Source organism: Coregonus clupeaformis, chromosome 19 (genome assembly GCF_020615455.1).
Source record: "Coregonus clupeaformis isolate EN_2021a chromosome 19, ASM2061545v1, whole genome shotgun sequence".
In the NCBI taxonomy this organism is placed as follows: Eukaryota; Metazoa; Chordata; class Actinopteri; order Salmoniformes; family Salmonidae; genus Coregonus; species Coregonus clupeaformis.
The window spans coordinates 23,665,509-23,692,861 of NC_059210.1; the positions used below are offsets into that span (position 1 = coordinate 23,665,509).

Consider the following 27,353-nt stretch of genomic DNA (forward strand, 5'->3'; position numbering starts at 1 on the left):
AACGTAGACAGCGTTCCCTTAATCATTTGTGGCTAATTTAGCTAGCTAGCTAGCTAGCAAGCACTGTACACAGATATGTTAATGATGAACGTATTTAGCAAAATCACACTGAATATTAACTTACCTCCGATAGGTTTAGTGAGGACACTAAGTGCAGACAGTATGGCTGAAGTCATATTTATGTTTTATTTCGCTATAGCAGCAGAGGTCCTGCCGTTTTTTATTCAAGACCTGCTAAATGACTAAAATGTCAAATGTAAATACTATTTTCTAGCCATGCTGCTAAAAATACTTGTCGCCGAAATTATACGTAATGTGGGTAGCTCAGGAGTGCATCCGATTGGTCATCATTTCATAGATCTGAAAACATAAAACAGGGGTAAAGAAATGGCGGACGCCTAGAAGGATTGCAGCCATGACGTAGCCTATAGATCAGGGAGTTCAACTGCGCTGATTCTCAAATCTAAATAAATTGTTGGCTATTAATGTAATAATGCAGCGCTTTCCATTGCGCGTTTCTTTGTTTAGCCTATGTAATAACGTTAGTATATATTATGACCCCCATGAAGCTTAATCCACCTTTAATCCTAAATTAATTCACCTTGTCTACTGATCAAGTGGTTTATTGTTAAAGTGTATAGAAAATCTGTAATTCTTGAATATGTAGGCTGGACTAAATAAAGCAAGAGGGGCAGATATTTCATTAGGCATCTTTATTAAGGAATCAACAATAAAATTCCATAAATTATGCTACATTTCTATAAATGCATCACTACCAATCAATATCCATGGATGTCCTAATCAAACGATTATTATCTGATTATTTAATTAGTCATTTGGAAAATGTGGGATTTGGAAAACTCTAAACATCTCAACATTAGAGCCAGCTATCTTGAAATCTTTGATTATGATGATGGGAAAACAGGAACAGAAGAACACATTGATGTTGAAAGGAATAGGCAGGCCTATTAACAAAAGTCACCAAAAACCATAGATAAATAAACAGCTTGAGAACATAGCTAGTTCAATAAATAGTCAAATAAATACAATCTTGCAACATAAATACTGTACATAAATAATTTAGTCTCATCTAAAAATGCATGTATTCTCGATAGCTTATTATCCATAAGCATATTTAGTGTTATACTTTCAATAACGTAAGTGCATTTTAAAACAAACAACAAAATGTGAAACATGTCACTACAGTTTGTCTAAAAAAAATTCTCTATGAGAGGCAATCATATCCTACTTCTAACGCAGGTGCAGGCAATGGGCACTTTGACAAAGTGTGATGTAAGTGAGTATTTTTCTGGGTTGTTCAGGCATATGGTCTTCATCAAAACCATCTGGGTTTGCTCTATAGGGACAGAGTTATATACATGATGTTGGGCCTCGTGATGTCCGGTCCCTTTAATGATAATGCATCCCTCGCATAGACATTCAGCAACAACAATCTTTTCAGGGAATCGTCCCTCCACGCTATCGATGCTAAGGGAAAAGTGGCAATCAAATTATCAAAATAGCGAATTAATCAATGAATAATGCTATCCGAAAATGTATTTCCCAGCCATATGTCATGCACATTTACTCAAATTATGTTATTGTCAGACTGATATTATTATGGCTGCATGGTCAACATTTGTTTTGACCTATCAAAAGGTATTTACTTCGAGTAGAAAGAGATACCTTACCTGTACCGCCAGGGGGAGACTGAACGGTTGCTGTAGTCCACTGACCGTGAACGAAGCACAGTGGGGCAGGTCTTCTTCGTACCCAGTTTGTGATACAGTGTTTCATCAATATGAACATCTGTCTGGTACCGGTTTCGGTGAAGGATCTTGAGAGCTCTATCCTCCAGTTTTTCTGCACTGAAGCATCCCTTATACTTGTGTGCCTCTAATGTCCATGTACATTTAGCAATAACAAGTCCAAGTAAAAGTAGAGTCTGCAAAGGAATGAATGATGAAATAAATTAATCAAAAACATTTGGAAATTACCATTTGAATAAGGCCTATCCATAATGATGGATCAGAAGGCAACCCAACATTAATTGAGGTGTTAATTGCAGGGCAGTCAATCTCCTACTTACCTGCATAATCTTGAATAGGCCTGGCATGTTAAAATATCAAATATCTTGGTAGTAGAGGAGCCCAGGTGCTTTTGCTCGGTTTGTGCCATTATGCCCATGCTCCTACACAATTTATAGTCAAGTCTACCACCTGCTTGGGGAAATCCGCATGTAGGAGGAAATATAATATTGAGTTCCCTGCATCCTCTTTCCAGCAGTGAGTGTCTACATTAAGATTACATCACCTGTTATTAAATTAATTAATATGAGCTCATGTGCTTTATACTATAGCTTATACTCATATTGATTTTTGTTATCTGATATAATTAATATATTGACGCTGACGATATATCTACTATCAGACAGCCTGCATCCCTTAGTCCTTTATGACTGACAGTAATCTTAATATGTTCTCAGTCAAGACAGAAGCTAGGAATCATGAAGAAATGTAACAAAACTGTTCATTAATACATACACTGATAAAACTGATAAAATCTGCATCCAGCTATAAATGTAGCCTAATTTTGGCTTATCCTACTACACCTTTTCACTGTTTTCTACTAATAATAAATGTAACTTCATACTATATAAAAAAATAAAATAAAAAATACAATTATGGTTCATTTAGTTGTAAGACCAATGGGTTTTTGCTTTGTTAATGATTTTGTTTTGATTATCAGAGCATGATGCTTAAATTCTCACTACAGTATATTTAGCTGCTTCACTAGACAACCTCATCAGTCTTCCTACAAGGTGACAACTTCCTCCTGCAGCCTGGGTCTTCCCACTCTGATGCGATCAATGGTTTCATCAGGATAGCCTCAGCTCTCCTCAGTCCTCTCCACGGCCCCACCTAAACTGTCTGAGCCCTACCATTACTGAGCAAGTAGATGCCACAGATTCCTGAAAGTATTTTGAATCCTTGTTTGTCCTGATTGAATTCTTTCCAACAGAGGTGGTTCTAGAAATACAAGTCAGTAATAAACAGATGAGGTGTTTGTACAGCAGTGAGAGATGGGCATACAAGTATGCCTTATCAGTGCATTGTAATGACAAACGTTATCAGGTGAGATTGCCAAACTGCCAGGTATCCTCACCATCAAGCCAATACATAGGCAAAGACAAATCAGGAAAGGACTCCACATGGTACAGTAAACTGTCAGAAGACAACATGCTTCATTATAAATAGGTCGTTTTCTTTGTGATAAAGTAGAAGTTGCCTCTATCTTCAAGTTAATGAGCTGTCAGTGTTTGGGACTTTTAGTATGCAGAAGAATCCAACCGTATGCAGATAAACTACTACGGTGTGTTTCTTCTAATACATTCTGGTCATGATGAAACTGACCCTAGACTATCAATATGCCACTGATTAACATGTCTAAGAGATACAAATTCACATAGGCCACTTTGAAGAGACTCAGTGAAAACGGTGATGAGGAGTCTAGCCCAATAACGGCAAGTACCATGAACTTTCCAATGATCAAATCCCTGCCCGAAGAGCAAACATGTTAAATCAGTAGACTTCAATGGAACTTTCCAATGTTTGTACCTTGAACTTTCCAATGTTTGTTTCACTTTCCAATAATCAAATGTTTAAATCAGTAGACTTGCACCATTGACCCGTTTAGCTGGGCTCACATTTCCTCCTTGCTAACATTCAATTATCATGACGTCACCTACATGTAAACACATTTAATCTTAAAATAGCTAGTTGCGACAACCACATATCGGAGTCATTATTTACTTAAAAGTCAGTGCTAGTAGGGGGGGAAAAAGTTACGTGGGAGTGTTTGTTCACGGAGGGCAATGGTGTTTAAAAAAAACCCGGAATGCATCCGTGATGTCCTTGCCCCACCCTTGAAAACACCAAATTGTGTCCTGCCGATTGACATGCATAAGATCTGCAGTAATCATGATGAGAAAGTCGTTGTTCTAATTATATTTGGTAGTGAAAATGTATGTTAACATGCAGTACATTAAGCTCCAGCTCTTGTGAGGAACAATAGGAAACAAGCAATTGAAGAACTGATTTATCAAATTCATGTAGGATCGTGGAAACATAGCCGAGAGTGAGGGTGTGGAGAGAAGGGAAAGGCTCACGGATGGTTTTGCTTTATCAAAATAGTTTATTTAGAAGCCTTTTGTCACAAAAGCACAAACATACACTCCTGTGTCAACTAAAAATGTGGGAGAAATAAAACAGTTTATCACTTAAGAGCTACAGAAATAATGTTGTAGATTAAAAAAGCAATACTTCACATCACTGTCAATTTGTTCTCTATAATCATACACTTGAGAAAAAAAAAATGGGTGCTTGTCATATGCTCACTATGATTGAAAACAGTATGTAAAATACACACTGTAAGATAACACAACGCACAGACCTAGAAGAGGAAAAGTAATTGGTTAAGATGTGACCACCATGAACAAGAGGTCCTGTGAGCGTGCTTGATGTTTCTCAGTCTGAATTAATACTGATGCTAAATGTTTGTACAGGGAACCAGTTGAGATCCTAGAAGCAGTTTCCAGGATCTTCAGAACCGAACGGGGCAAGACCAACACTCAACCCCACAAAAAAAGAAAAAAAGAAGACATGAGCGATATGAGACAGTAAAAGGGGCAGACAGAGAGAGCGAGAGTGTGGAACAAAAGTATATAAATTCACCTTACCATTGAAACAATGTGAAGATTCTGCCTTCTCACTAAACAGGCAAGAGTGAGCAACAGTGACACCCTGCTACTTAATTTCTTCAGCACTGTAAAATCATCAAGACAACCTCTCTCTGAGGGCAAACAAGCAGAAATGTTTTGGTGGCCATTTTGTTGAGGAACAATTACACAATAGCCTTTACATTTTGGGACAGAAACCCTTTTAAAATGTCCAGAGAACGCTAGGCGTTATGAATGGTATTGGTGACTTATGTCCCTTGATGCTGCCTGGGCGACGTGGGCAGGCGGGCGGGCAGGGGGAGGGTTATTTCCCAGGGATCTTGGCCCTCTTGCGGGCGATGGCGTCCTCCACAGCTTTGAGCTGTTTCAGCAGCTCCTCACGGCGGGACAGTGTGCTGCCAGGCTTCCCTGAGCCCGATGACAACCCCCCTGGACCTTTCCCAGACGACTTGGGTGGTGGGGACAAAGGACGTTTTCTAAACAGGGAAATCACAAGGTTGGGTTTAGTGCCACATGCCTATGACAATTTACAAGGGTTATCATGGGGATAAATCTACCTGGGTAGAGACGATACCTGTAGATGTGGCTCACATTGTGTGAGTTTTCTACATGGTGTGGCAGCATGGTCATGTGTATTATTGGTGTATATCATATACTTCTGGGATTCCACTTTCGTGACTTGTTTCATATTCAAAACAAAGGATTGTTGTTGTTCTAACATCTTAAAATGACATCACTACTGCAGTGGAGAAGGGCAGCACCAACAAATAGGTGGCAGGTTGGGGTCGTGTGTCTATTCTGGGGTGAGAAGCAGCACAGAGAGCACATACCTTTCTCCCAGTGGGGGCATGGGACGAGGGCCCTGGCCTCTGGGCCGGTCCATTCTAGGAGAGAGTGGGGGCCGCCCAGGCATCCTCCTGTCACCACGACCTGCAGGACATTAAGGGGAAGTTGATTACCAAGAATACAACAGGGACATGTGGCCTTAGATTAATGACTAAGTTCAACACACAGACAGATCATGAAGAATGCAGCCTATTGTGAGGTTTCTCTGGTGTTGGATTTCCACATTTGGGTAAACTGAACCACATATTTGTGTGTGTATGTCTATGTGTGTGATTTCCTTGGGAAGAACACATTCATCCCTGACTTAGGAGTTTTCTGGGCAGTTTGAGGCCCTCACCTCTCTCAGGAGTCATTGCTATCCTCTTGCTGAGGGGAGAGGTCGGCCTGTCCTTGTCTGAAGGCATGTATCGCTTCCTGTTACCCCGCTCTGCCTGCTGCTACAGAGTAAGAGAGCGCCATGTTTAGTCAGATATTCCACAAGCAACAAATGCAAAATGGAGTACATTAAATTGAGATCAAATCACATCTTCAATGGTGGTATTAAAATGTTTGTATATCAGTTTACAGAGAGTAAATGTAAGCAAAACCAAAATTATTGTATACAGAGGCTTAATATTATTACATCTAGTTATTCAGTCTCACTGATAACATCACAAGAGTATGAGGAAGTCAGACACTGACTGTCCTTCCCCAAAGTTAAAACCCCATAATGACATCAGTGTCACAGGGTGTGATATTAGTGTAACTCGTATCTACATATTCTTCAGAGAACTTCAAAGACTCATCACTAGTCTACCTGGGTTGGGGTAAGAGCAGTTGACTTTCAACAGTAAATCCAGTACTAGTCACCTTGTTGAGGAGCGTGAGTTTGATGTCTTTGTGCTGGCCGTAACCTCCAGGGGGAACCATGGGGGGTCCATGCGGCGGGTGCATGGGGTGGCCCCCAGGACCATGGCCGCCAAGACCGTGTCCCCTGCTGCCAGGCCCAGACCTGGGCATGGGGCTGTGAGTGTTTCTGGGAGGGAGACCTGATAGATCCATCTTTCTCCGGTCCTCCCTGGGGGGATGGGGCTCATCTTTCTTAGTGGGCTTCCCTGTGTGGAGAGCACTACGTATGTCACCAACAACCACTAAATGCTGAGATTATGTTATAGCTGTGTCACACCAACCAAAACACAATACAGAGTGAGTCAGAGTCTATAACAAAAGCCTAACCGCTACCTTTGTCCTTGTTGGGGCCCCTGTCCCGTGGCGGGCCCCTCTCCTTGCGGGCCTGGGGGTGTCCTGGGGTTGGGGAGCGGGAGCTGGCTGATGACACAGGGCTGGCCAGGTCGGCATACATGTCATCTGAGTCAGCGCTCCTCACAGAGCTGCTGCTGGAGGCCGAGGACACGCTAGACACACTGCTCACACTCAGAGACCTGCACAGAGACCACACAGGACACAGGGAAAGAGACTCAGTGCTGCGTCACAAAAACACATTGTTTACACGTAGTTTAACTCATACACTACAGTAAAAATTTATATATTTTAGGATGAGAAAAAAGTTATGATTATAACACACAAGGACAGAGGGTAATAAATGAGTGAGTGGTGGGGCAACACGAGGAAGAAACCAATCACAGTTAAGATTAATGAAGAGAAGCAGGTATACAGGGAAAAGAAAAGGCTGATAAGATTTACGTAGTACCTGGATTTTCTACGAAGTTGACCAGTGGATAAATAGCAAAGGAGAAGCAAGAAGAGAGAAAGGATTCAATACATGTCGGTTTCAAAGTGCTTTACTAAAACACCATAATTGCCAGCTGTAGTTTGTTCAGTGTGGTATGAAAAGAAACCTAGTAACAATCATATCCATATCTTGTCGATTTGGAGGATTACCAATATCCTAGTAATTAAGCTGTGGGTGGATAAGACTACCTGCTCAAAGGAATACCCGTTCAGCTTCACTTCCTCAGACGTTACGTTCTAGTATATTCTGTATTCGTGTGTGTAAACCAGTAACATTAGACAGTGCAATGCTCATATATCCAGTGGTGTAAAGTACTTAAGTAAAAATACTTGAAAGTACTACTTAAGTTGTTTTTTGGGGTATCTGTACTTTACTATTTATATTTTTGACTCTAACTTTTACTTTACTACAGAATAATGAACTTTTTACATTTTCCCTGACACCCAAAAGTACTCGTTAGATTTGGAATGTTTAGCAGGACAGGAAAATTGTCTAATTCACACACTTATCAAGAGAACATCCCTGGTCATCCCTACTCACTAAACACATGCTTCGTTTGTAAATGATGTTTGAGTGTTGGAGTGTGCCCCTGGCTATCCGTAAATAAAAATAATAAAAAAGAACAATGGTGCCATCTGGTTTGCTTAATATAAGGAATTTGAAATGATGTATAATTTTACTTTTGATACTTAAGTATACAGTGGGGGAAACAAGTATTTAGTCAGCCACCAATTGTGCAAGTTCTCCCACTTAAAAAGATGAGAGAGGCCTGTTATTTTCATCATAGCTACACGTCAACTATGACAGACAAAATGAGAAAAAGAACATCCAGAAAATCAAAATGATAGGATTTTTTATGAATTTATTTGCAAATTATGGTGGAAAATAAGTATTTGGTCAATAACAAAAGTTTCTCAATACTTTGTTATATACCCTTTGTTGGCAATGACACAGGTCAAACGTTTTCTGTAAGTCTTCACAAGGTTTTCACACACTGTTGCTGGTATTTTGGCCCATTCCTCCATGCAGATCTCCTCTAGAGCAGTGATGTTTTGGGGCTGTCACTGGGCAACACGGACTTTCAACTCCCTCCAAAGATTTTCTATGGGGTTGAGATCTGGAGACTGGCTATGCCACTCCAGGACCTTGAAATGCTTCTTACGAAGCCACTCCTTCGTTGCCCGGGCGGTGTGTTTGGGATCATTGTCATGCTGAAAGACCCAGCCACGTTTCATCTTCAATGCCCTTGCTGATGGAAGGAGGTTTTCACTCAAAATCTCACGATACATGGCCTCATTCATTCTTTCCTTTACACGGATCAGTCGTCCTGGTCCCTTTGCAGAAAAACAGCCCCAAAGCATGATGTTTCCACCCCCATGCTTCACAGTAGGTATGGTGTTCTTTGGATGCAACTCAGCATTCTTTGTCCTCCAAACACGACGAGTTGAGTTTTTACCAAAAAGTTATATTTTGGTTTCATCTGACCATATTACATTCTCCCAATCCTCTTCTGGATCATCCAAATGCACTCTAGCAAACTTCAGACGGGCCTGGACATGTACTGGCTTAAGCAGGTGGACACGTCTGGCACTGCAGGATTTGAGTCCCTGGCGGCGTAGTGTGTTACTGATGGTAGGCTTTGTTACTTTGGTCCCAGCTCTGCAGGTCATTCACTAGGTCCCCCCATGTGGTTCTGGGATTTTTGCTCACCGTTCTTGTGATCATTTTGACCCCACAGGGTGAGATATTGCGTGGAGCCCCAGATCGAGGGAGATTATCAGTGGTCTTGTATGTCTTCCATTTCCAAATAATTGCTCCCACAGTTGATTTCTTCAAACCAAGCTGCTTACCTATTGCAGATTCAGTCTTCCCAGCCTGGTGCAGGTCTACAATTTTGTTTCTGGTGTCTTTTGACAGCTCTTTGGTCTTGGCCATAGTGGAGTTTGGAGTGTGACTGTTTGAGGTTGTGGACAGGTGTCTTTTATACGGATAACAAGTTCAAACAGGTGCCATTAATACAGGTAACGAGTGGAGGACAGAGGAGCCTCTTAAAGAAGAAGTTACAGGTCTGTGAGAGCCAGAAATCCTGCTTGTTTGTAGGTGACCAAATACTTATTTTCCACCATAATTTGCAAATAAATTCATTAAAAATCCTACAATGTGATTTTCTGGAATTTTTTTTCTCAATTTGTCTGTCATAGTTGACGTGTACCTATGATGAAAATGACAGGCCTCTCTCATCTTTTTAAGTGGGAGAACTTGCACAATTGGTGGCTGACTAAATACTTTTTTCCCCCACTGTATTTTAGCAATTACATTTACTTTTGATACTTAAGTATATTTAAAACCAAAAACTTTTACTCAAGTAGTATTTTACTGGGTGACTTTCACTTTTACTTCTATTAAGGTATCTTTACTTTTACTCAAGTATAACAAGTGGGTACTTTTTCCACCACTGCATTTACCCAGTAGTGGAAGTAGGATCTGTTATTTCTACCTGGACTTCTTGGATCCGGAGGGTGAGATGGATGCAGAGGAGGAGCGGGATCTTGAGCGAGAGCTGGAGCCAGAGTAACTACTGCCACTCACACTGCCACTGACCGTCCGCCTGGAGCAGGGGAACAGAAAGACAGGAGAGGGGGGAAAGAGGCACATATTTTAGTTAATGAAAAGATCATCATACTTTTAATAGTAGATTGTACATCACTGTAACAACGCATCAGTCCCATTGCATATTTGGCAAGGGTTTATAGGTCACATTAATATACAGTGAGGGAAAAAAGTATTTGATCCCCTGCTGATTTTGTACGTTTGCCCACTGACGAAGACATGATCAGTCTATAATTTTAATGGTAGGTTTATACAACAAAAATCCAGAAAAACGCATGTCAAAAATGTTATAAATTGATTTGCATTTTAATGAGAGAAATAAGTATTTGACCCCGTCTCAATCAGACAGATTTCTGGCTCCCAGGTGTCTTTTATACAGGTAACGAGCTGAGATTAGGAGCACACTCTTAAAGGGAGTTTGTTACCTGTATAAAATGCAAATAAATGTATAACATTTTTGACATGCGTTTTTCTGGATTTTTGTTTTGTTATTCTGTCTCTCACTGTTCAAATAAACCTACCATTAAAATGATAGACTGATCATTTCTTTGTCAGTGGGCAAACGTACAAAATCAGCAGGGGATAAAATAATTTTTTCCCTCACTGTAATAGAAAACTAACTATTGTCCCTGCAGAGGAGGAGTGGAGTGTGGTATCACATATGCAGGGAGATTTCACTCAGAGCAGGAACAATATCTGTGTTCATATGACACCACTAACAGTGTTTTCCACTAAGATTTTTTAAAGCAGCGGTGACAAAGTTAGCGTGGGGAGGGGGGAGTGTTGTTGTAGAATGATTGTGGGAAGGCACTTCTCGTGACTTTTTAAAAGGACATTCTACTCCAAAATATATGAACATTTAATAATGTTGACACCAATTGAAATAGAACTGATGTTGAAGGTAGTGTTAGCGCAATGACTTGAGTCAGCGCGCTAGTTAGAAATTGCGCTAACGCTAGTTAGCAACTTCCTTCAAACTGCACACAGAGACATAATTGGTGTCCATGAGTTCATGACTTAAATTGCCAAAATCTCACCATATCCCTTTAAAAGCGCATCTCGGCAGATTTTTTAAATATAGGAGAAACACTGACTAACAAACTGACTGACAATACAAGTTCACCTGAGAGGAAACATCCTACAACAGCATGTCTTCAAGTCCTACTCCTGTTATCAAGCTAACCTACTGCTCTTGCCAAACTAAGCAACATACAATATTTTGTTAAACCATGAACAGACGGAGTAGTGCCAGGTTGTGGTTGTTTATTACAATCTGCGCTACGTGAATAGTTCCATTCTTTGACACCACATGAGATCTGTGAAATCAATAAATTATATTACTGTACTTCCTTCACTTTGCCTGTTCTTGTGCCAAGTGACCATGTACATGGAGGTACAAAGCACTCTACAGAAATGAAATGACATTTCAACTTAAAACAAAGCACAAATATTTGTACCTAACTACTTCTCACATTCTTTCAATTATATAACCACTAAAAGTGAAGATCAAAAGAAAAGCATTCATACAGTTCCTATTCAAAATGTATGCATGCATGGTATGAATTTAAGTAATGGATCATGTTCCACTAAATAGAAGGAGTCAAGCAAAAGTGTAAAAATGTCCCCCCATTAACTATGAATCATTGTTGAACAAAATGACAAACAAAAAGTGTGGTCAAGTCATTTTACAGGAAAGCACAACATGTATTTAGAGCTGCAGGTCCCCTTGCCAAAAGGTTTTGCATGAGATTTTCCACAGGGAACACCATGCCACACACATAGTGTGAGCCTAGTTTATTCTACCAAGGCAGGGAGAGAAACCACAGCCAGTGGCTCGCCCCCGCGCTGTCCTTTCCTGCCCTTCTACAGCACCAGACCTGGGTTCTTCCCGATGAAGGCCCAGCCATTGTGTCGCCTGACCCTGAGACAGAGGATAGCTCTTCCACCAACACACAGTAATGCTCATGGAAAAGGCCCGTCCTGATGCCAATCTAGCTACCATACAAAGTGTCTTTGTGAGCTGTGGGATTCTGGTCATGCAAGTTCAATAAAAAAATAACACACACACGCCTGGTATTAGGCCTACCTGTGTCACACAGCCTGAAAATAAGGTAAACAACCTGATTTGCAAAATACTAAAATGAGACCCGGTAAAGTCTCTAGCTAGCGGAGCAGCAATGGAGTTCACCGCAATAAGCTATTATACTGAACAAAAATAGAAACGGAACATGCAACCATTTCAAATACTTTAATGATTTACAGTTCATATAAAGGAAATTATTTAATTAGGCCCTAATCTATGGATTTCACAACTGGGAATACAGATTTGCATTTTATGGTCACAGATACCAGAAAACCAGTCAGACCACCATTGCCTCATGCAGCGCGACATATCTCATTCGCATAGAGTTGATCAGGCTGTTGATTGTGGCCTGTGGAATGTTGTCCCACTCCTCTTCAATGGCTGTGCTAAGTTGCTGGATATTGGCAGGAACTGGAACATGCTGTCGTACATGGCGATTCAGCGCACCCCAAACATGCTCAATGGGTGACATATCTGGTGAGTATGCAGGCTATGGAAGAACTGGGACATTTTCAGCTTCCAGGAATTGTGTACAGATCCTCGCAAAATGGGGCCCTGCATTATCATGCTGAAACATGAGGTGATGGCGGCAGATGAATGGCATGACAATGGGCCTTAGGATCTCGTCCCAGTATCTCTGTGCTTTCAAATTGCCATCGATAAAATGTAATTGTGTTCGTTGTCCGTAGCTTATGCCTGCCCATACCATACTGCAACCATGGGGCACTCTGTTCAAAACGTTGACATCAGCAAAACGCTCGCCCACATGACGCCATACACGTGGTCTGCAGTTGTGAGGCTAGTTGGACGTACTGCCACATTTTCTAAAATGACGTTGGAGGCGGCTTATGGTAGAGAAATGAAAATTACATTCTCTGGCAACAGCTCTGGTGGACATTCCTGCAGTCAGCATGCCAATTGCATGCTCCCGCAAAACATGAGACATCTGTGGCATTGTGTTGTGTGACAAAACTGCATATTTTAGAGTTCCACAGATGTCTACATTTTGAGGGAGTGCGCAATTGGCACGCTAACTGCAGGAATGTCCACCAGAGCTGTTGCCAGAGAATTTAATGTTGATTTCTCTACCATGAGCCACCTCCAATGTCGTTTTAGAGAATTTGTTATTACGTCCAACCGGCCTCACAACCGCAGACCACGTGTAACCATGCCAGCCCAGGACCTCCAAATCCGGCTTCTTCACCTGCGGGATCTTCTGAGACCAGACACCCGGACAGCTGATGAAACTGAGGAGTATTTCTGTGTGTAATAAAGCCCTTGTGTGGGGAAAAACTCTTTCTGATAGGCTGGGCCTGACTCCCCAGTGGGTGGGCCTAAGTTCTTACTGTGGAATGCAGTGTTTGGTTTTTGCCAGGCATAATGGGACCCATCTCATCCAGAAAGGTCAATCAAGTTTGAGAAAAGGCACCTGGAAGAACATCAAGACCCTTGGAAGAATGTTCTATGGACAGAGTCAAAAGTATAACTTTTTGGATGACATGGGTCTCATTATGCCTGGCGAAAACCAAACACTGCATTCCACAGTAAGAACCTTATACCAATGGTCAAGCATGGTGGTGGTAGTGTGATGGTTTGGGGATGTTTTGCAGCCTCAGGACCTGGACGACTTGCCTTAATAGAAGGAACCATGAATTCTGCCTGTATCAGAGAATTCTACAGGAGAATGTCAGGCCATCCATCTGTGAGCTGAAGCCGAAGCGCAGCTGGGTCATGCAGCAAGACAATGATCCAAAAGTCTACATGAAAATGGCTAAAAAGCAACACATTTGAAATTTTGGAATGGCCTAGTCAAAGTCCAGACCTAATCCCAATTCAGATGTTGTGCCAGAACTTGACACAAGCAGTTCATGCTTGAAAAACCACAAATGTCGCAGAGTTAAAGCAGTTCTGTATGGAAGAGTGGGCCAAAATTCCTCCACAGCGACGTGAGAGAGTGATCAACAACTACAGGAAGTATTTAGTTGGAGTCATTGCAGCTAAAGGTGGCACAACCAGTTATTGAGTGTAAGGGGGCAATTACTTTTTCACACAGGGGCATTGGGTGTTGCATAACTTTGTTTACGAAATAAATGAAATAAGTATGTAACTTGTGTTATTTGTTCACTCAGGTTCCCTTGATCTAATATTAGGTTTTGGTTGAAGATCTGGTAACATTCAGTATCAAAAATATACAAAAGTAGAGACATTTAGGAAGGGGGCATATACTTTTTCACAGCAATGTACATAACGAACTAACAGCTTTGGGGAATTAATGTAATTTTTCAATCAATTACATAGCCTAGATTGAAAATACCATTATTACAATATTTTTTTCATTGGCGGGCCACTGACGTGAATGATTGACTGGCCCGGAGGGTTCCAAAACATCCCTAGGCCCTGTCGAGCCCTTTTGGTATATACCTTGGTATATCATTGGATAACCTTGAGCTTTCAGGTTGGCTGTGTTGAATGTGACAAAGGAACTTGTGATAGACAGATGGCCATCTCTGACCAGTAGAAGTGTGTACTTCTGTCCTACCTCCTGGGTGGGTTGTGCTGCTGCCGCTCCTTCCGTCGGCCCTCCCGCAGGTTGAGGAGTTTGCCCCCCTCCCGAGGTGACATGGGTCGGCCCCCCTCCCGAGGTGGTATGGGTCGGCCCCCCTCCCGAGGTGGCATGGGTCGGCTCCCCTCCCGAGGTGGCATGGGTGGTCGGGCCCCCTCCCGAGGTGGCATGGGTGGTCGGGCCCCCTCCCGAGGTGGCATGGGTGGTCGGGCCCCCTCCCGAGGTGGCATGGGTCGGCCCCTCTCCCGAGGTGGCATGGGTCGACTCCCCCCCTCCCGAGGTGGCATGGGTCGACTCCCCCCCTCCCGAGGTGGCATGGGTCGACTCCCCCCCTCCCGAGGTGGCATGGGTCGACTCCCCCCCTCCCGAGGTGGCATGGGTCGACTACCCGCCTCCCGAGGTGGCATGGGTCGACTCCCCGCCTCCCGAGGTGGCATGGGTCGACTCCCCCCCTCCCGAGGTGGCATGGGTCGACTCCCCCCCTCCCGAGGTGGCATGGGTCGACTCCCCCCCTCCCGAGGTGGCATGGGTCGACTCCCCCCCTCCCGAGGTGGCATGGGTCGACTCCCCCCCTCCCGAGGTGGCATGGGTCGACTCCCCCCCTCCCGAGGTGGCATGGGTCGACTCCCCCCCTCCCGAGGTGGCATGGGTCGACTCCCCCCCTCCCGAGGTGGCATGGGTCGGCCCCCCTCCCGAGGTGGCATGGGTCGGCCCCCCTCCCGAGGTGGCATGGGTCGGCCCCCCTCCCGAGGTGGCATGGGTCGCCCCCCCTCCCGAGGTGGCATGGGTCGGCCCCCCTCCTGAGGTGGCATGGGTCGGCCCCCCTCCTGAGGTGGCATGGGTCGGCCTCCCTCACGGGGCTCGCGGGGGTTGCCAGGCTTGCCCCCCTCTGGAGTGGGTTTGGGGGGTTTCCCAGGCTGGCCTGGCAGAGGGCTTGGAGCCTTCTTGGGGGGAGCCTTCTCCCTACCAGGAGGGGAAGGTGCACCAGGTTTCAGCGGGACGCTTGAAGATGATAGGGAATTGGTTTGTTGTTTGGCATGCAGCATTCACACAAGTCACATCCATGAGGGTAAAACCCATGCTTTGTTCAAGAGACAGCGATTGACTACAGACTAATACTAGAAGCATGCTAGCTACATGTCTAAGACGAACAATGCAGCATGTGCATTACATGCAAACTACCCTATTATTATGTAAGACTTTGAAGTATTAATATTGATTGCCTCAGTATCTATATTGACTCTTGAGCCATGAAAGGAAATACACATGATCTGTGTGAGTTGTGTATGGAAGTGCACAGCACAACTGATGAATATACATTATGTCTATGGATGGATGAGTACAGCTTTACCCTTTGGGCCCTAGGGCCAGTGGGTACTCTGCTTTATTCTTGGCGTTTCTCTGTGCTGAAGGGGTCGGAGAGGGAGACGACGAGAACGATCTGGACCTGCAGTGAGACAAACAGGAGGCCACGTTGAATACAACCCTAAGTCATATCTGATCCATGGTACATGTCAGCTATCTTATGGGAGACCTGAGGTTACCATGCTCTCAGTGAATGAGTGTCCTATTCAACAGACAGTGTTGTGGGGGTGTGTGTGGACAGACAGGCAGGCAGGCAGAGTTTGTGTTATGGACCTGGAGCGGCTGCCGCTGAAGGAGCTGCGCTGAGAGGAGTGGCTGGAGAATGAGCTGAAAGACGAGCTGCGTGAGTGAGATCGGGATGAACCGGAACCTGTGTAGGAGGAAGAGCGGGACGAAGACCTGCAGAACAGAACCCACAGTTAACCTCACAGAAACACATAGTACTCAAGTAGATTTAAATACTGCAGAATAAAAACAACATTGTTTGAAAGTGTTGATTTAAGGTGTTACCAGAGTACCAGACTAGAGGTAAGGCTGAATTGAAAGCTACCTAGAGGAGTTGGACAGTGAGACAGAGGATCCAGAGGGCCGGTGTCGCCGGCGGCCCCGCGGTGGTGACCCGGACATGCCCGGACGTCTCCTGGGGGATTTAGACCGGCGCCAGGGGTCCTTCCACTCATCTGGCCGCTTGGACATGGGCATCAGCTCCGTTTTGAGAGGCGGCTCCATCATCGGTCGACTGGGAAGAGGGGTTGAGAGAGGCAATCAAATCAATCACACGTTTTGCAATAAAGCATCACAAATGAATGAGACTGAATTAAAAGTAAAAGGTTCCATTCACTGTTTTCATTCCTCCCTTTACACACTACTCAGTGACAGGTGTTCTTTGTTTGGAGAGATGTGGTACGAGCAGAACCACATTGTGTGTGCCTGGAACCAATCAGTTTATGACATAGTATGGCACGACATCCCTCCAGTTATTCCCAGGTAAGAGAAACAAAGACACTAAAATCACAACATGTTGCGTTGCAACATTCCTGGAGGAGCGCACAACAAGCTGTCACGGACCTTATCCGCACAACAAGCTGTCACGGACCTTATCTGATTATCTAAAAAAACATTCTTTACATATTCAAAACATTCCGCACAAAATACTGTTCCTATGATGTCAAAATAATGTTCAGTGATGGCACCAGTCCAGTCACTGATTGATCGGAGGTTAAAGGGATGCAATGTTTCACTGTCCTCTCTGTAGAGTTTAAGGTATGGATCAGAGCTGTTTCAACACTGGGAATATCCTGTCTCATCTCCCATTTCCTCAGGAAAATATTTGGGCAGACGCTTGAACAGAAAGTCTCAATAAACCCAGAGCCATGTATCTGATGCTGCTGTGTAAACACATAGCCTAGACTACACCATATGCTGATGCCATGTTATGCACTCATCTAGACCATCATATCACAGTTCCAGTACCTGTACGGCTGGGTATAACCTAAATGTAGGCCTAACCTCTTTTGAATAGAAAGCCAACTGTTCTTTGTTGCTTCTTGTGTGTGGCGAAAATTCCAGTATAGGAGTTACCCAACCTGAACATTCGCTCTTTCAGACAAAGCTAGTAAATAAGGTTTGTTTATCAGAATGATTAAAAATAGGTGTGGGAATGGCACAGGATTATTGACCATTATGTGAGCCATATCAATTTGGACACTGATCTATACAAACCCCCCACACTGTTTGGGGGTTCCCTGTTTAGCCCCTTTTAGTCCTTCTCCTTCTTTGGCTGGAATCCCAGCAGAGGACCAGAGAAAGCCATGACATCTAGGCCTACCCTTAGTGAAACATAACTCCCCTCGGCAACTGGTGCCGTCCATTGGGGCTTCGTCAAGGCACCAACATCAGACATGTAAGCAGGGTCCCAAGGAGGGCTATTTTTCTGTTGTGCTTCCTCACTGAAGTAGACACTAGCGTACACTGTTTTCCACTAGCTCTGGCTTTTGGCTAAACTGCCAGTTACAGAGTAATTTTCAGCCTGGTACTTTTTCCACTTAAATTAAGTAGGCTACTTTTCAATTCGCTAGTCAGAAAAAAGTCTGCAGAGCACTCTCCCGCTAGAATAAACTATATGGATCTTCTAGCGATCTATTGATAGGACAGGTGCCTGTCAGTCACAAAGTGTACGATGACAGGGAAACACTGCTGGTTTGACAGTCTGAGGTCAGTCCCGCCTCTCGATACCTGGGTGAGTGTGTTGTATGCACTGTGGTTGCAGTCAAATTTCTACATGGAGGGAGAGAGCATGAATTTTCATGCCCCATATAATGTGAGTGAATTTGCACATCCCATATAATGTAACGATGAGTCGAAATCCACTTGGCCTATTGTTTTCTGGCACATCCATTTATTTTATTTCGTGTGACCAAGCGAAAACTGGTTTTTAGAAATGTTTGCAAATGTATTAAAAATGAAAAACAGAAATACCTTATATACATAAGTATTCAGACCCTTTGCTATGATACTCGAAATTGAGCTCAGGTGCATCCTGTTTCCATTGATCATCCTTGAGATGTTTTTACAACTTGATTGGAGTCCACATGTGGTAAATTCAATTGATTGGACATGATTTGGGAAGGCACACACCTGTCTATATAAAGGTCCCACAGTTGACAATGCATGTCGAGCATAAACCAAGCCATGAGGTCGAAGGAATTGTCCGTAAAGCTCCGAGACAGGATTGTGTCGAGGCACAGATCTGGGGAAGGGTACCAAAAAATGTCTGCAGCATTGAAGGTCCCCAATAACACAGTGGCCTCCATCATTCTTAAATGGAGGAAGTTTGGAACCACCAAGACTCTTCCTAGAGCTGGCCACCCGGTCAAACTGAGCAATTGGGGGAGAAGGGCCTTGGTCAGGGAGGTGACCAAGAACCCGATGGTCACTCTTGACAGAGCTCCAGGGTTCCTCTGTGGCGATGGGTGAACCTTCCAGAAGGACAACCATCTCTGCAGCACTCCACCAATCAGGCCTTATGGTAGAGTGGCAAGACGGAAGCCACTCCTCAGTAAAACTCACATGACAGCCCACTAGGACTTTGCCAAAAGGCACCTAAAGGACTCTCAGACCATCAGAAACAAGATTCTGGGAGACTAGTCAGGATCGAGGGAAAGATGAACAGAGCAAAGTACAGAGAGATGCTTGATGAAAACCTGCTCCAGAGCACCCAGAACCTCAGACTGTGGCAAAGGTTCACCTTCCAACAGGACAATGACACTAAGCACACAGCCAAGACAACGCAGGAGTGGTTTCGGGACAAGTCTCTGAAATGTCCTTGAGCGGCCCAGCCAGAGCCCGGACTTCAACCCGATCGAACATCTCTGGAGAGACCTGAAAATAGCTGTGCAGCGACGCTCCCCATTCAACCTGACAACGCTTGAGAGGATCTGCAGAGAACAATGGGAGAAACTCCCCAAATACAGGTGTGGCAAGCTTGTAGCGTCATACCCAAGAAGACTCAAGGCTGTAATCGCTGCCAAAGGTACTTCAAAAAAGTATTGAGTAAAGGGTCTGAATACTTATGTAAATGTCATATTTAGGTTTTTTATAACTGTGAAAAATAAATCTCAAAACCAGTTTTAGCTTTGTCATTATGGGTTATTGTGTGTAGATTGATGAGGGAAAAATATTTAATCGTAACGTAACAAAATGTGGAAAAAGTCAAGGGGTCTGAATACTTTCTGAATGGACTGTACATTTAAAAGGAAGCTTGAAGCCTGTGGAAGTCAGCAGAATCGTACACATTTTTTTAAAGGCCCAATGCAGTCAAAATTAGGTTTTTCCTGTGTTTTATATCATATTGTACAACAGCTGATAAACTAACACTGTATGTGATCAGTGTTATTTCCTGATAGTTGCTGTTTAAAAATACAAATCCAGAATTAGAATGTACCAAAATAGAGCTGGTTCGGCAAAACAAATGTGGCTGGCTACTCCATGTGCTTAAGAGGCATTTTCTCAGCTATCTGCAATACAGGTATGATTGAAGCAGGTGTTAAACATGTTCCTGCGGTGAGGAGGATTCAACATCTTCATCAAATGTTTTAATAATTTATCTGCAGATATTCGCCAAAGAGTCTACCAGTCTGCAAATTAGGGCGCCAAATGAACAGATTTCTTACTGATGCAATTCGTGGTGTAGTTCATAAATGCATTGGGGTCAAACAGGCCCTATAGGTTTGCATGCTTTCTCTATATTCAGCTATTAATAGGCTACATTTGGTTATTATGATATGTATTAAAAAGCTGTGTAATATAATTTAGCAATGTAAGTCATTGCTCTATTCTTTAGAATGGCATTGTATTAACTGCATTCATTTTTGTTTCTAAAGCACTGTAGATGTCATTTTGAGAAGATTTGAAAATAGGACGCTGCCCCTTTAAGACAAACGTTCCAAAATAGATAGACATGGCTACAGTAGGCTAGCCAAAACGAATGCTAGATGTCTTTTTGTAGCTTTCTTTTTGCAGACTATCAACAGTAGCCAGCATATTGCTAGTATGTTTACTATTGAAAGTTTACTGATTAAATAGCATGATCATTACACAGGTGCTGGGGACAATAAAATGTGCAGTTTTATTACACAACACAATGCATTAGCTGTCTCAAGTTTTTGCAATAGCTGACCCATTTGCGACCAAGCTTTAACTTCCTGACTGATGTCTTGAGATGTTGCTTCAATATATCCACATACTTTTCCTTCCTCATGATGCCACCTATTTTGTGAAGTGCACCAGTCCCTCCTGCAGCAAAGCACCCCCACAGCATGATGCTGCCACCCCCGTGCTTCACGGTTGGGATGGTGTTCTTCGGCTTGCAAGGCACCCCCTTTTTCCTCCAAACATAACGATGGTCATTATGGCCAAACAGTTCTATTTTTGTTTCATCAGACCAGAGGACATTTCTCAAAAAAGTACGATCTTTGTCCCCATTTGCAGTTGCAAACCGTAGTCTGGCTTTTTTATGGCGGTTTTGGAGCAGTGGCTTCTTCCTTGCTGAGCGGCCTTTCAAGTTATGTCGATATAGGACTAGTTTTACTGTGGATATAGATACTTTTGTACCTGTTTCCTCCAGCATCTTCACAAGGTCCTTTGCTGTTGTTCTGGGATTAATTTGCACTTTTCGCACCAAAGTACGTTCATCTCTAGGAGACAGAACGCGTCTCCTTCCTGAGCGGTATGACGGCTGCGTGGTCCCATGGTGTTTATACTTGCGTACTATTGTTTGTACAGATGAACGTGGTACCTTCAGGCCTTTGGAAATTGCTCCCAGGGATGAACCAGACTTGTGGAGGTCTACAATTTTTTTTCTGAGGTCTTGGCTGATTTCTTTTGATTTTCCCATGATGTCAAGCAAAGAGGCACTGAGTTTGAAGGTAGGCCTTGAAATACATCCACAGGTACACTGCCAATTGACTCAAATGATGTCAATTAGCCTATCAGAAACTTCTAAAGCCAGGAATATTCCAAGCTGTTTAAAGGCACAGTCAACTTCTGACCCACTGGAATTGTGATACAGTAAATTATAAGTGAAATAATCTGTCTATAAACAATTGTTGGAAAAATTACTTGTGTCATGCACAAAGTAGATGTCCTAACCGACTTGCCAAAACTATAGTTTGTTAACGAAGAAATGTGTGGAGTGGTTGAAAAACGTGTTTTAATGACTCCAACCTAAGTGTATGTAAACTTCCGACTTCAACTGTATATATAGTCATTGAATCCTGGTCACCTCATATTCTGTTTATATACTGTTGTTTACTCACTGTGTATGTATATACTGTATTCTCGACAACTCATCCTAATATACAGTGCATTCGGAAAGTATTCAGACCTTCACTTTTTCCACATTTTGTTAAGTTATAGCCTTATTCTAAAATGGATTCAATAGTTATTTCCTCATCATTCCACACACAATACCCCATAATGACAAAGCAAACACAGGTTTTTAGACATTTTTGCAAATCTATTAAAAATAAACTGAAATATGACATTTATATAAGTATTCAGACCCTTTACTCAGTACTTTGTTGAAGCACCTGTAGCAGCAATTACAGCCTTGAGTCTTCTTGGGTATGACGCTACAAGCTTGGCACACCTGTATTTGGGGAGTTTCTCCCATTCTTCTCTGCAGATCCTCTCAAGCTCTCTCAGGTTGGATGGGGAGTGTCACTGCACAGCTATTTTCAGGTCCCTCCAGAGATGTTTGATCGGGTTCAAGTCCAGGCTCTGGCTGGGCCACTCAAGGACATTCAGAGACTTGCCCCAAAGTCACTCCTGCATCGTCTTGGCTGTGTGCTTAGGGTCGTTGTCCTTCACCCCAGTCTGAGGTTCTGGGTGCTCTGGAGCAGGTTTTCATCAAGGATCTCTCTGTACTTTGCTCCTTTCATCTTTCCCTCGATCCTGACTAATCTCCCAGTCCCTGCCGCTGAAAAACATCCCCACAGCATGATGCTGCAATCACAATGTTTCACCGTAGGGATGGTGCCAGGTTTCCTCCAAACGTGATGCTTAGCATTCAGGGAATCTTGTTTCTCGTGGTCTGAGAGTCCTTTAGGTGCCTTTTGGCAAACTCCAAGCGGACTGTCATGTGCCTTTTACTGAGGAGTGGCTTCCGTCTGGCCACTCTACCACAAAGGCCTGATCGGTGGAGTGCTGACTGGTGGAGTGCTAGTTGTCCTTCTGGAAGGTTCTTCCATCTCCACAGAGGAACTCTGTCAGAGTGACCATCAGGTTCTTGGTCACCTCCCTGACCAAGGCCCTTCTCCCCCGATTTCTCAGTTTGGCCAGCCGGCCAGCTCTAGGAAGAGTCTTGGTGGTTCCAAACTTCTTCCATTTAAGAATGATGAAGGCCACTGTGTTCTTCTGGACCTTCAATGCTTCAGACATTTTTTGGTACCCTTCCCCAGATCTGTGCCTCGACACAATCCTGTCACTACGGACAATTCCTTCGACCTCATGGCTTGGTTTTGCTCTAACATGCACTGTCAACTGTGGGACCTTTATATAGACAGGTGTGCCTTTCCAAATCGTGTCCAATCAATTTAATTTACCACAGGTGGACTCCAATCAAGTTGTAAAAACATCTTAAGGATGATTAATGGAAACAGGATGCACCGGAGCTCAATTTCGAGTCTCATAGCAAAGGGTCTGAATAATAATGTAAATACGTTTTAATTTTTTATTATGCATTTGCAAAAATTCGCTTTGTCATTATGGGGTATTGTGTGTAGATTGCTGAGGATTTGTTTAATTTTAATCAATTTTAGAATAAGGCTGTAATGTAACAAAATGTGGAAAAAATCAAGGGGTCTGAATACTTTCCAAAGGCACTGTATGTATATATATATATATATATATATATATATATATATATATATATACAACTGTATATACTGATATATATATATATATATATATATATATATATATATATATATATATATATATACACACAGTACCAGTCAAAAGTTTGGACACACCTACTCATTCCAGAGTTTCTTTATTTTTACTATTTTCTACATTGTAGAATAATAGTGAAGAATTCACAACTATGAAATAACACATATGGAATCATGTAGTACCCAAAAAAAGTGTTAAACAAATCAAAACATATTTTATATTCTTCAAGGAAGCCACCCTTTGCCTTGATGACAGCTTTGCACACTCTTCGTAGTGTGTAGTGCTAGGACAAAAACCAAAACGTGCACCCAGGGGGGGCTCCAGGACCAAGTTTGGGAAACCCTGGTCTAGAGGACATGACACCTGTAATAAAGGACATGCTACTCACTTGGGGGGCATGTTGGTACCGGTGGGGGACCTGGGGGGACCTTTCGGCTGCTTGTCCTCCCCTTCCTTCTCCCGAGGTTCCCGTGGAGGCCGCTCCCTGATGGGCCTCTCCTTCTCATCACGCTTCATGCGATCCCTCTCCCACTCCTCCTTTCTGCGCATCCTCTCCTTCTCTCGCTCCCTCTCTCTTTCCCTCTCGCGTTCTCTCTGCCGGCGTTCTCGCTCGCGGTGGTCCCGCTCGCGGTCACGATGGTGCTCTCGTGGGTCCCGCTCACGTTCACGCTCCTAACATTCATACAGGTGGGTTTGTAAACACACTGTCATAGCCCTCCAGCAAGGCTCAACCTGCTTTATGCTTCAATGGCGCATTCAAGATTCTCTTTAACCAAAAGGCCTACAAGTAAAACTCAAATCTGAAATAAAGTTAATATCGATTGTGTATTTGTGTTTGAAAGGTGTGTAGTCCTTGGGTGGTGGATATCTCTCTGAGTGTACTTACACTGTAGTGGTAGGGCAGAGGGGTCTCTGTGTACTGCACTCTGAAGTTCTCATACTGTCCCCCTCTCCAGAAGGCCTCCATCTCATAGTCATAGTAGGGATCAGCATAAGGGTCGTTACTGAAACGAGGACAAATCGTATGATAGAGATAAATGGAAAAGAAGAGCTTTGTTTCATATTGCTGTGCAGCTATATACACCCTCTATATAATTTAGGGTTTCTTTTATTTGAACAAACCAATTATTAGACATGTAGTGACAAATGCACCATAAGGCCTAGTGGAGTGGCCTGATCATTATAACTGACCAGCTGTTTTCTCACAGCAGAGCAGCAGCTGATAATCAAGCAGGGAAAAAAGGTTTTGGGATGAGAGGGCCATATGTGGTTGATGCCGGGTTGTTTGGTGAAGTGAACGTAGAGATAAGAGCTGCATGAAAAGAGGATGCCGCTACCTCCCCTCCATTGTACTTACAGATAGACTGGGTCTCTGAACTCCACGTCACTACGGGGGAAGAAAAGGCCAGAAATGTTTTAAAACAGACACGTAGTCTAAAAACATTATTTAAAACATCCACCATGGCAAGATACTTTGCCCTGACGTTATGTCTCTCTTTTGACCATAGCTCCTGAGCTTACCCTGGGTCTCTGATTTCTCTGGTGATGTGGTAGCTGCGTTCCCTAAAGAAATCGTTCTCTTTGTCAAAGTCTCTCTCATCCTCTCCAATGGTCACATTAAAGCGCTTCTCCTCAAAGTCTGGCTCCTGCTCTTTGCGTATGGTTGCTTTTTTCAAAACCTAAAGGAATAGGGCAACATTTACATGAGGAAAGTCTGGGAATTCATCATAACCTGCTGACTGAACAACCCCATAGAGGCTAAAACACACACGCACACTTGTATTATTATAAAGAGGCTTCACAAGCCAAATGTAGCAGGGGAACCTCTCAGAAAACATGCAAATAAAAAAAATCACCTGACTCGAAATCAGTTGGTGCTGAAACATAACCTGTACAGAAGAGGAGTACATGTATGCTTGTGAGAGCTGAGAGTGTGTTGTACCTCTTTGGCATGTCTCAGACCCCTCTCCCAGGCACTCTCCACAGGAGGCTCCACTGGAGGAGGGGGTGGAGGGAGCTCCTCAACAGCAGGTCCACCCTGAGACAGGGAAACAAATGTAAACACAATGCATTTACCCAATGCAGTAACTAACACACACACACTCTTCAGGTCCAAATACAGCCATGCAGCAGGCTATGGGTGGTGCATACCCAGGGGTTACTTCCAGGAATGAGAGGGTGGGGTGCTCCAGGTGGTACCCCGTTGGGAGAGAAGGGGTCTGGCTTGGAGATGAGAGAGTAGTTGCCCTTGTCGTTGACACCTGGATGGATGAACCTACAATTCATACCCCATGTGCAGTTACCTGGAAAATAAAAACAGAGCTGTTGGTATCATTTTGAGATTAGATACATGGGAATGGGAAAAAGCATATTTTCATTGAATTCAAATACTTTGAAGTAAATTGTGGTTAGGTGTAAATTGACATCCATCAGCGCTGTATGTTGTTTAGCTCCTAATAATATCCATTACCACATTATCTTCATTTAAGTTATGAAGTACAATGCGTCCCCCTGCTGTCTGAAACCAGTGTCTTCAATATCACTGCTTCAAAAGGACCATTACATTGAAGAGAAACGCTACACAGGCCACAGAAGCAGAACATCAGTGAAGCAACAAAACGCAAGGCTTGTGTTGCTGATAAAGTGGCTCACGTTTTTACCTTCAGTTTTACCTTCATGATACGTCTCTGGTGTAGAATGGAATGCTCAAGTTGCACACGCAATGTTTGCACAGTGTAGTTTCGTCATAAGACAGGTGTTGTACACGCGAGTGGTGCACAGGAGAGTACGTTGAGGTACCTTTCATGAAGAACCTGCAGATGGGCCTGGGTCTGACCTTCCTGTCCATGGGGTCCTTCACCTCTCCCTCCTCCAGGTCATCATCCTGCACAAATGGAACAGAACTCTGGCTAAATATCAACCCACTTACCCATGTGCATCACTGAAGTAACCTTATGACACTGCTGTAACCCCAAGTCACTGGGACAGGGTGCAATTTGTGTTGCAAAGCAGGTTATTTGTATTGCTACATGGTTCTGACTAGGGCTGTGGCGGTCATGACATTTTGTCAGCCGGTAACTGTCATGCAAATGACTGCCAGTCTCACTGTAATTTACCATTAATTACCATAAACACGTTTAGCATCTCCAGGCCTTAACGCATACAAGCCACTGATGGGCGCCTTTAAAAAGTATATATTTTTTGCAACTTTAGCTGTGAATGATACAAACCTTAGAATGTCTTAGAAATTAAAACATATAAGGGCTGCATGATGCGACTATATTGATGATTTGATAATGTCACAAAAACAGCTTGCGCTCTGATCCTTGCCTCAGGCTGCACACACTGTTCTCTCATCAAGTGATAATATTCTCACCCATCAGATTATTCTCAATATAATCTTGTCTTTAATAATATGTGAAATGAGTTTCGATTTAGAATGACGTAATCCGTATGTACTCGAATAGCACATGGAGGCTGCGTTTTACTGCATTTCCTTTTTCAAATCATGCCAGGTAGGCTACTTTGGTTTTACAGCGGAGCAATGTGCTTAATATTAGCAGCTGAAAAATAAATATAGTAGCAGTAGAAAGCTGGAATCCTCTTTTTAGTGGCAATCATCAAAACTCTGCTTTTACACAGTATTGCATCATTAGAGGCTGCTGAGGGGAGAACGGCTCATAATAATGTCCGGAACGGAGCAAATGGAATTTGATACCATTCGACTGATTCCGCGCCAGTCATTACCACGAGCCAGTTCTCCCAATTTATGGTGTCACCAACCTCCTGTGGATTGCATATAGAAATGTCTGGGCTGTTTGAGGAGCAGGTGATATTCTACACAAACTCTGTATGTCAAGTGCTCTCCAACCCTCTTCCCGCAGCTACCCAGTGCTTAATTTGGGAAATCAAGTGAAATCTGTTCAGGAACACAGATAGTAACATGTTTACACAATTAAACATA

The 27,353-nt window shown here is 43.3% G+C and overlaps 3 protein-coding genes across 6 annotated transcripts in view; all 3 read right to left on the minus strand.

The window, feature by feature from the left end:
• The window catches only part of LOC121531827 (transport and Golgi organization protein 6 homolog), a 30,483-nt gene extending 30,187 nt beyond the window's left edge, over positions 1-296 (minus strand). Inside the window, exon 1 of the mRNA XM_041837311.2 lies at positions 125-296. Within this exon, the coding sequence (XP_041693245.1) occupies positions 125-176 (52 nt within the window). The 5' untranslated portion in view covers positions 177-296. The remainder of the gene's footprint in view (positions 1-124) is intronic.
• A 942-nt stretch (positions 297-1,238) lies between these two features.
• LOC121531325 (interleukin-17C-like) lies at positions 1,239-2,116 on the minus strand. Its single transcript, XM_041836555.1, has 3 exons — positions 2,090-2,116; positions 1,692-1,945; positions 1,239-1,488 (listed from the first exon to the last, which is right to left on the minus strand). Exons 1-3 carry the CDS (start codon positions 2,114-2,116, stop codon positions 1,239-1,241), a joined length of 531 nt encoding a protein of 176 aa, XP_041692489.1.
• Positions 2,117-4,174: 2,058 nt separating this feature from the next.
• The window catches only part of LOC121531826 (zinc finger CCCH domain-containing protein 18), a 32,076-nt gene continuing 8,897 nt past the window's right edge, over positions 4,175-27,353 (minus strand). The window contains exons 3-20 of one of the 4 annotated variants that reach the window (XM_045227126.1): positions 26,189-26,273; positions 25,541-25,692; positions 25,332-25,427; positions 24,911-25,068; positions 24,747-24,776; positions 24,276-24,393; positions 23,778-24,061; positions 16,488-16,676; positions 16,211-16,336; positions 15,924-16,019; positions 14,549-15,535; positions 9,814-9,924; positions 7,275-7,283; positions 6,806-7,005; positions 6,434-6,678; positions 5,922-6,021; positions 5,569-5,668; positions 4,175-5,214 (exon numbers count right to left, since the gene is read on the minus strand). In XM_045227126.1, coding sequence (XP_045083061.1) covers positions 5,043-5,214; positions 5,569-5,668; positions 5,922-6,021; positions 6,434-6,678; positions 6,806-7,005; positions 7,275-7,283; positions 9,814-9,924; positions 14,549-15,535; positions 15,924-16,019; positions 16,211-16,336; positions 16,488-16,676; positions 23,778-24,061; positions 24,276-24,393; positions 24,747-24,776; positions 24,911-25,068; positions 25,332-25,427; positions 25,541-25,692; positions 26,189-26,273 — 3,258 coding nt within the window. In that variant the 3' untranslated portion in view covers positions 4,175-5,042. Of the gene's footprint in view, positions 5,215-5,568; positions 5,669-5,921; positions 6,022-6,433; positions 6,679-6,805; positions 7,006-7,274; positions 7,284-9,813; positions 9,925-14,548; positions 15,575-15,923; positions 16,020-16,210; positions 16,337-16,487; positions 16,677-23,777; positions 24,062-24,275; positions 24,394-24,746; positions 24,777-24,910; positions 25,069-25,331; positions 25,428-25,540; positions 25,693-26,188; positions 26,274-27,353 lie in introns of all 4 variants that reach the window. The other 3 variants (XM_045227124.1, XM_045227123.1, XM_045227125.1) reach the window with 3 other exon arrangements.

Excerpts from the sequence above, each read along its gene's own strand:
- LOC121531325 (XM_041836555.1), bottom strand. The coding sequence starts at position 2,116 with ATGCCAGGCCTATTCAAGATTATGCAG. Across the intron at positions 1,946-2,089 it reads GCCTATTCAAGATTATGCAG|ACTCTACTTTTACTTGGACT; the intron begins GTAAGTAGGAGA and ends ATTCCTTTGCAG. Across the intron at positions 1,489-1,691 it reads GTCTCCCCCTGGCGGTACAG|CATCGATAGCGTGGAGGGAC; the intron begins GTAAGGTATCTC and ends CTTTTCCCTTAG.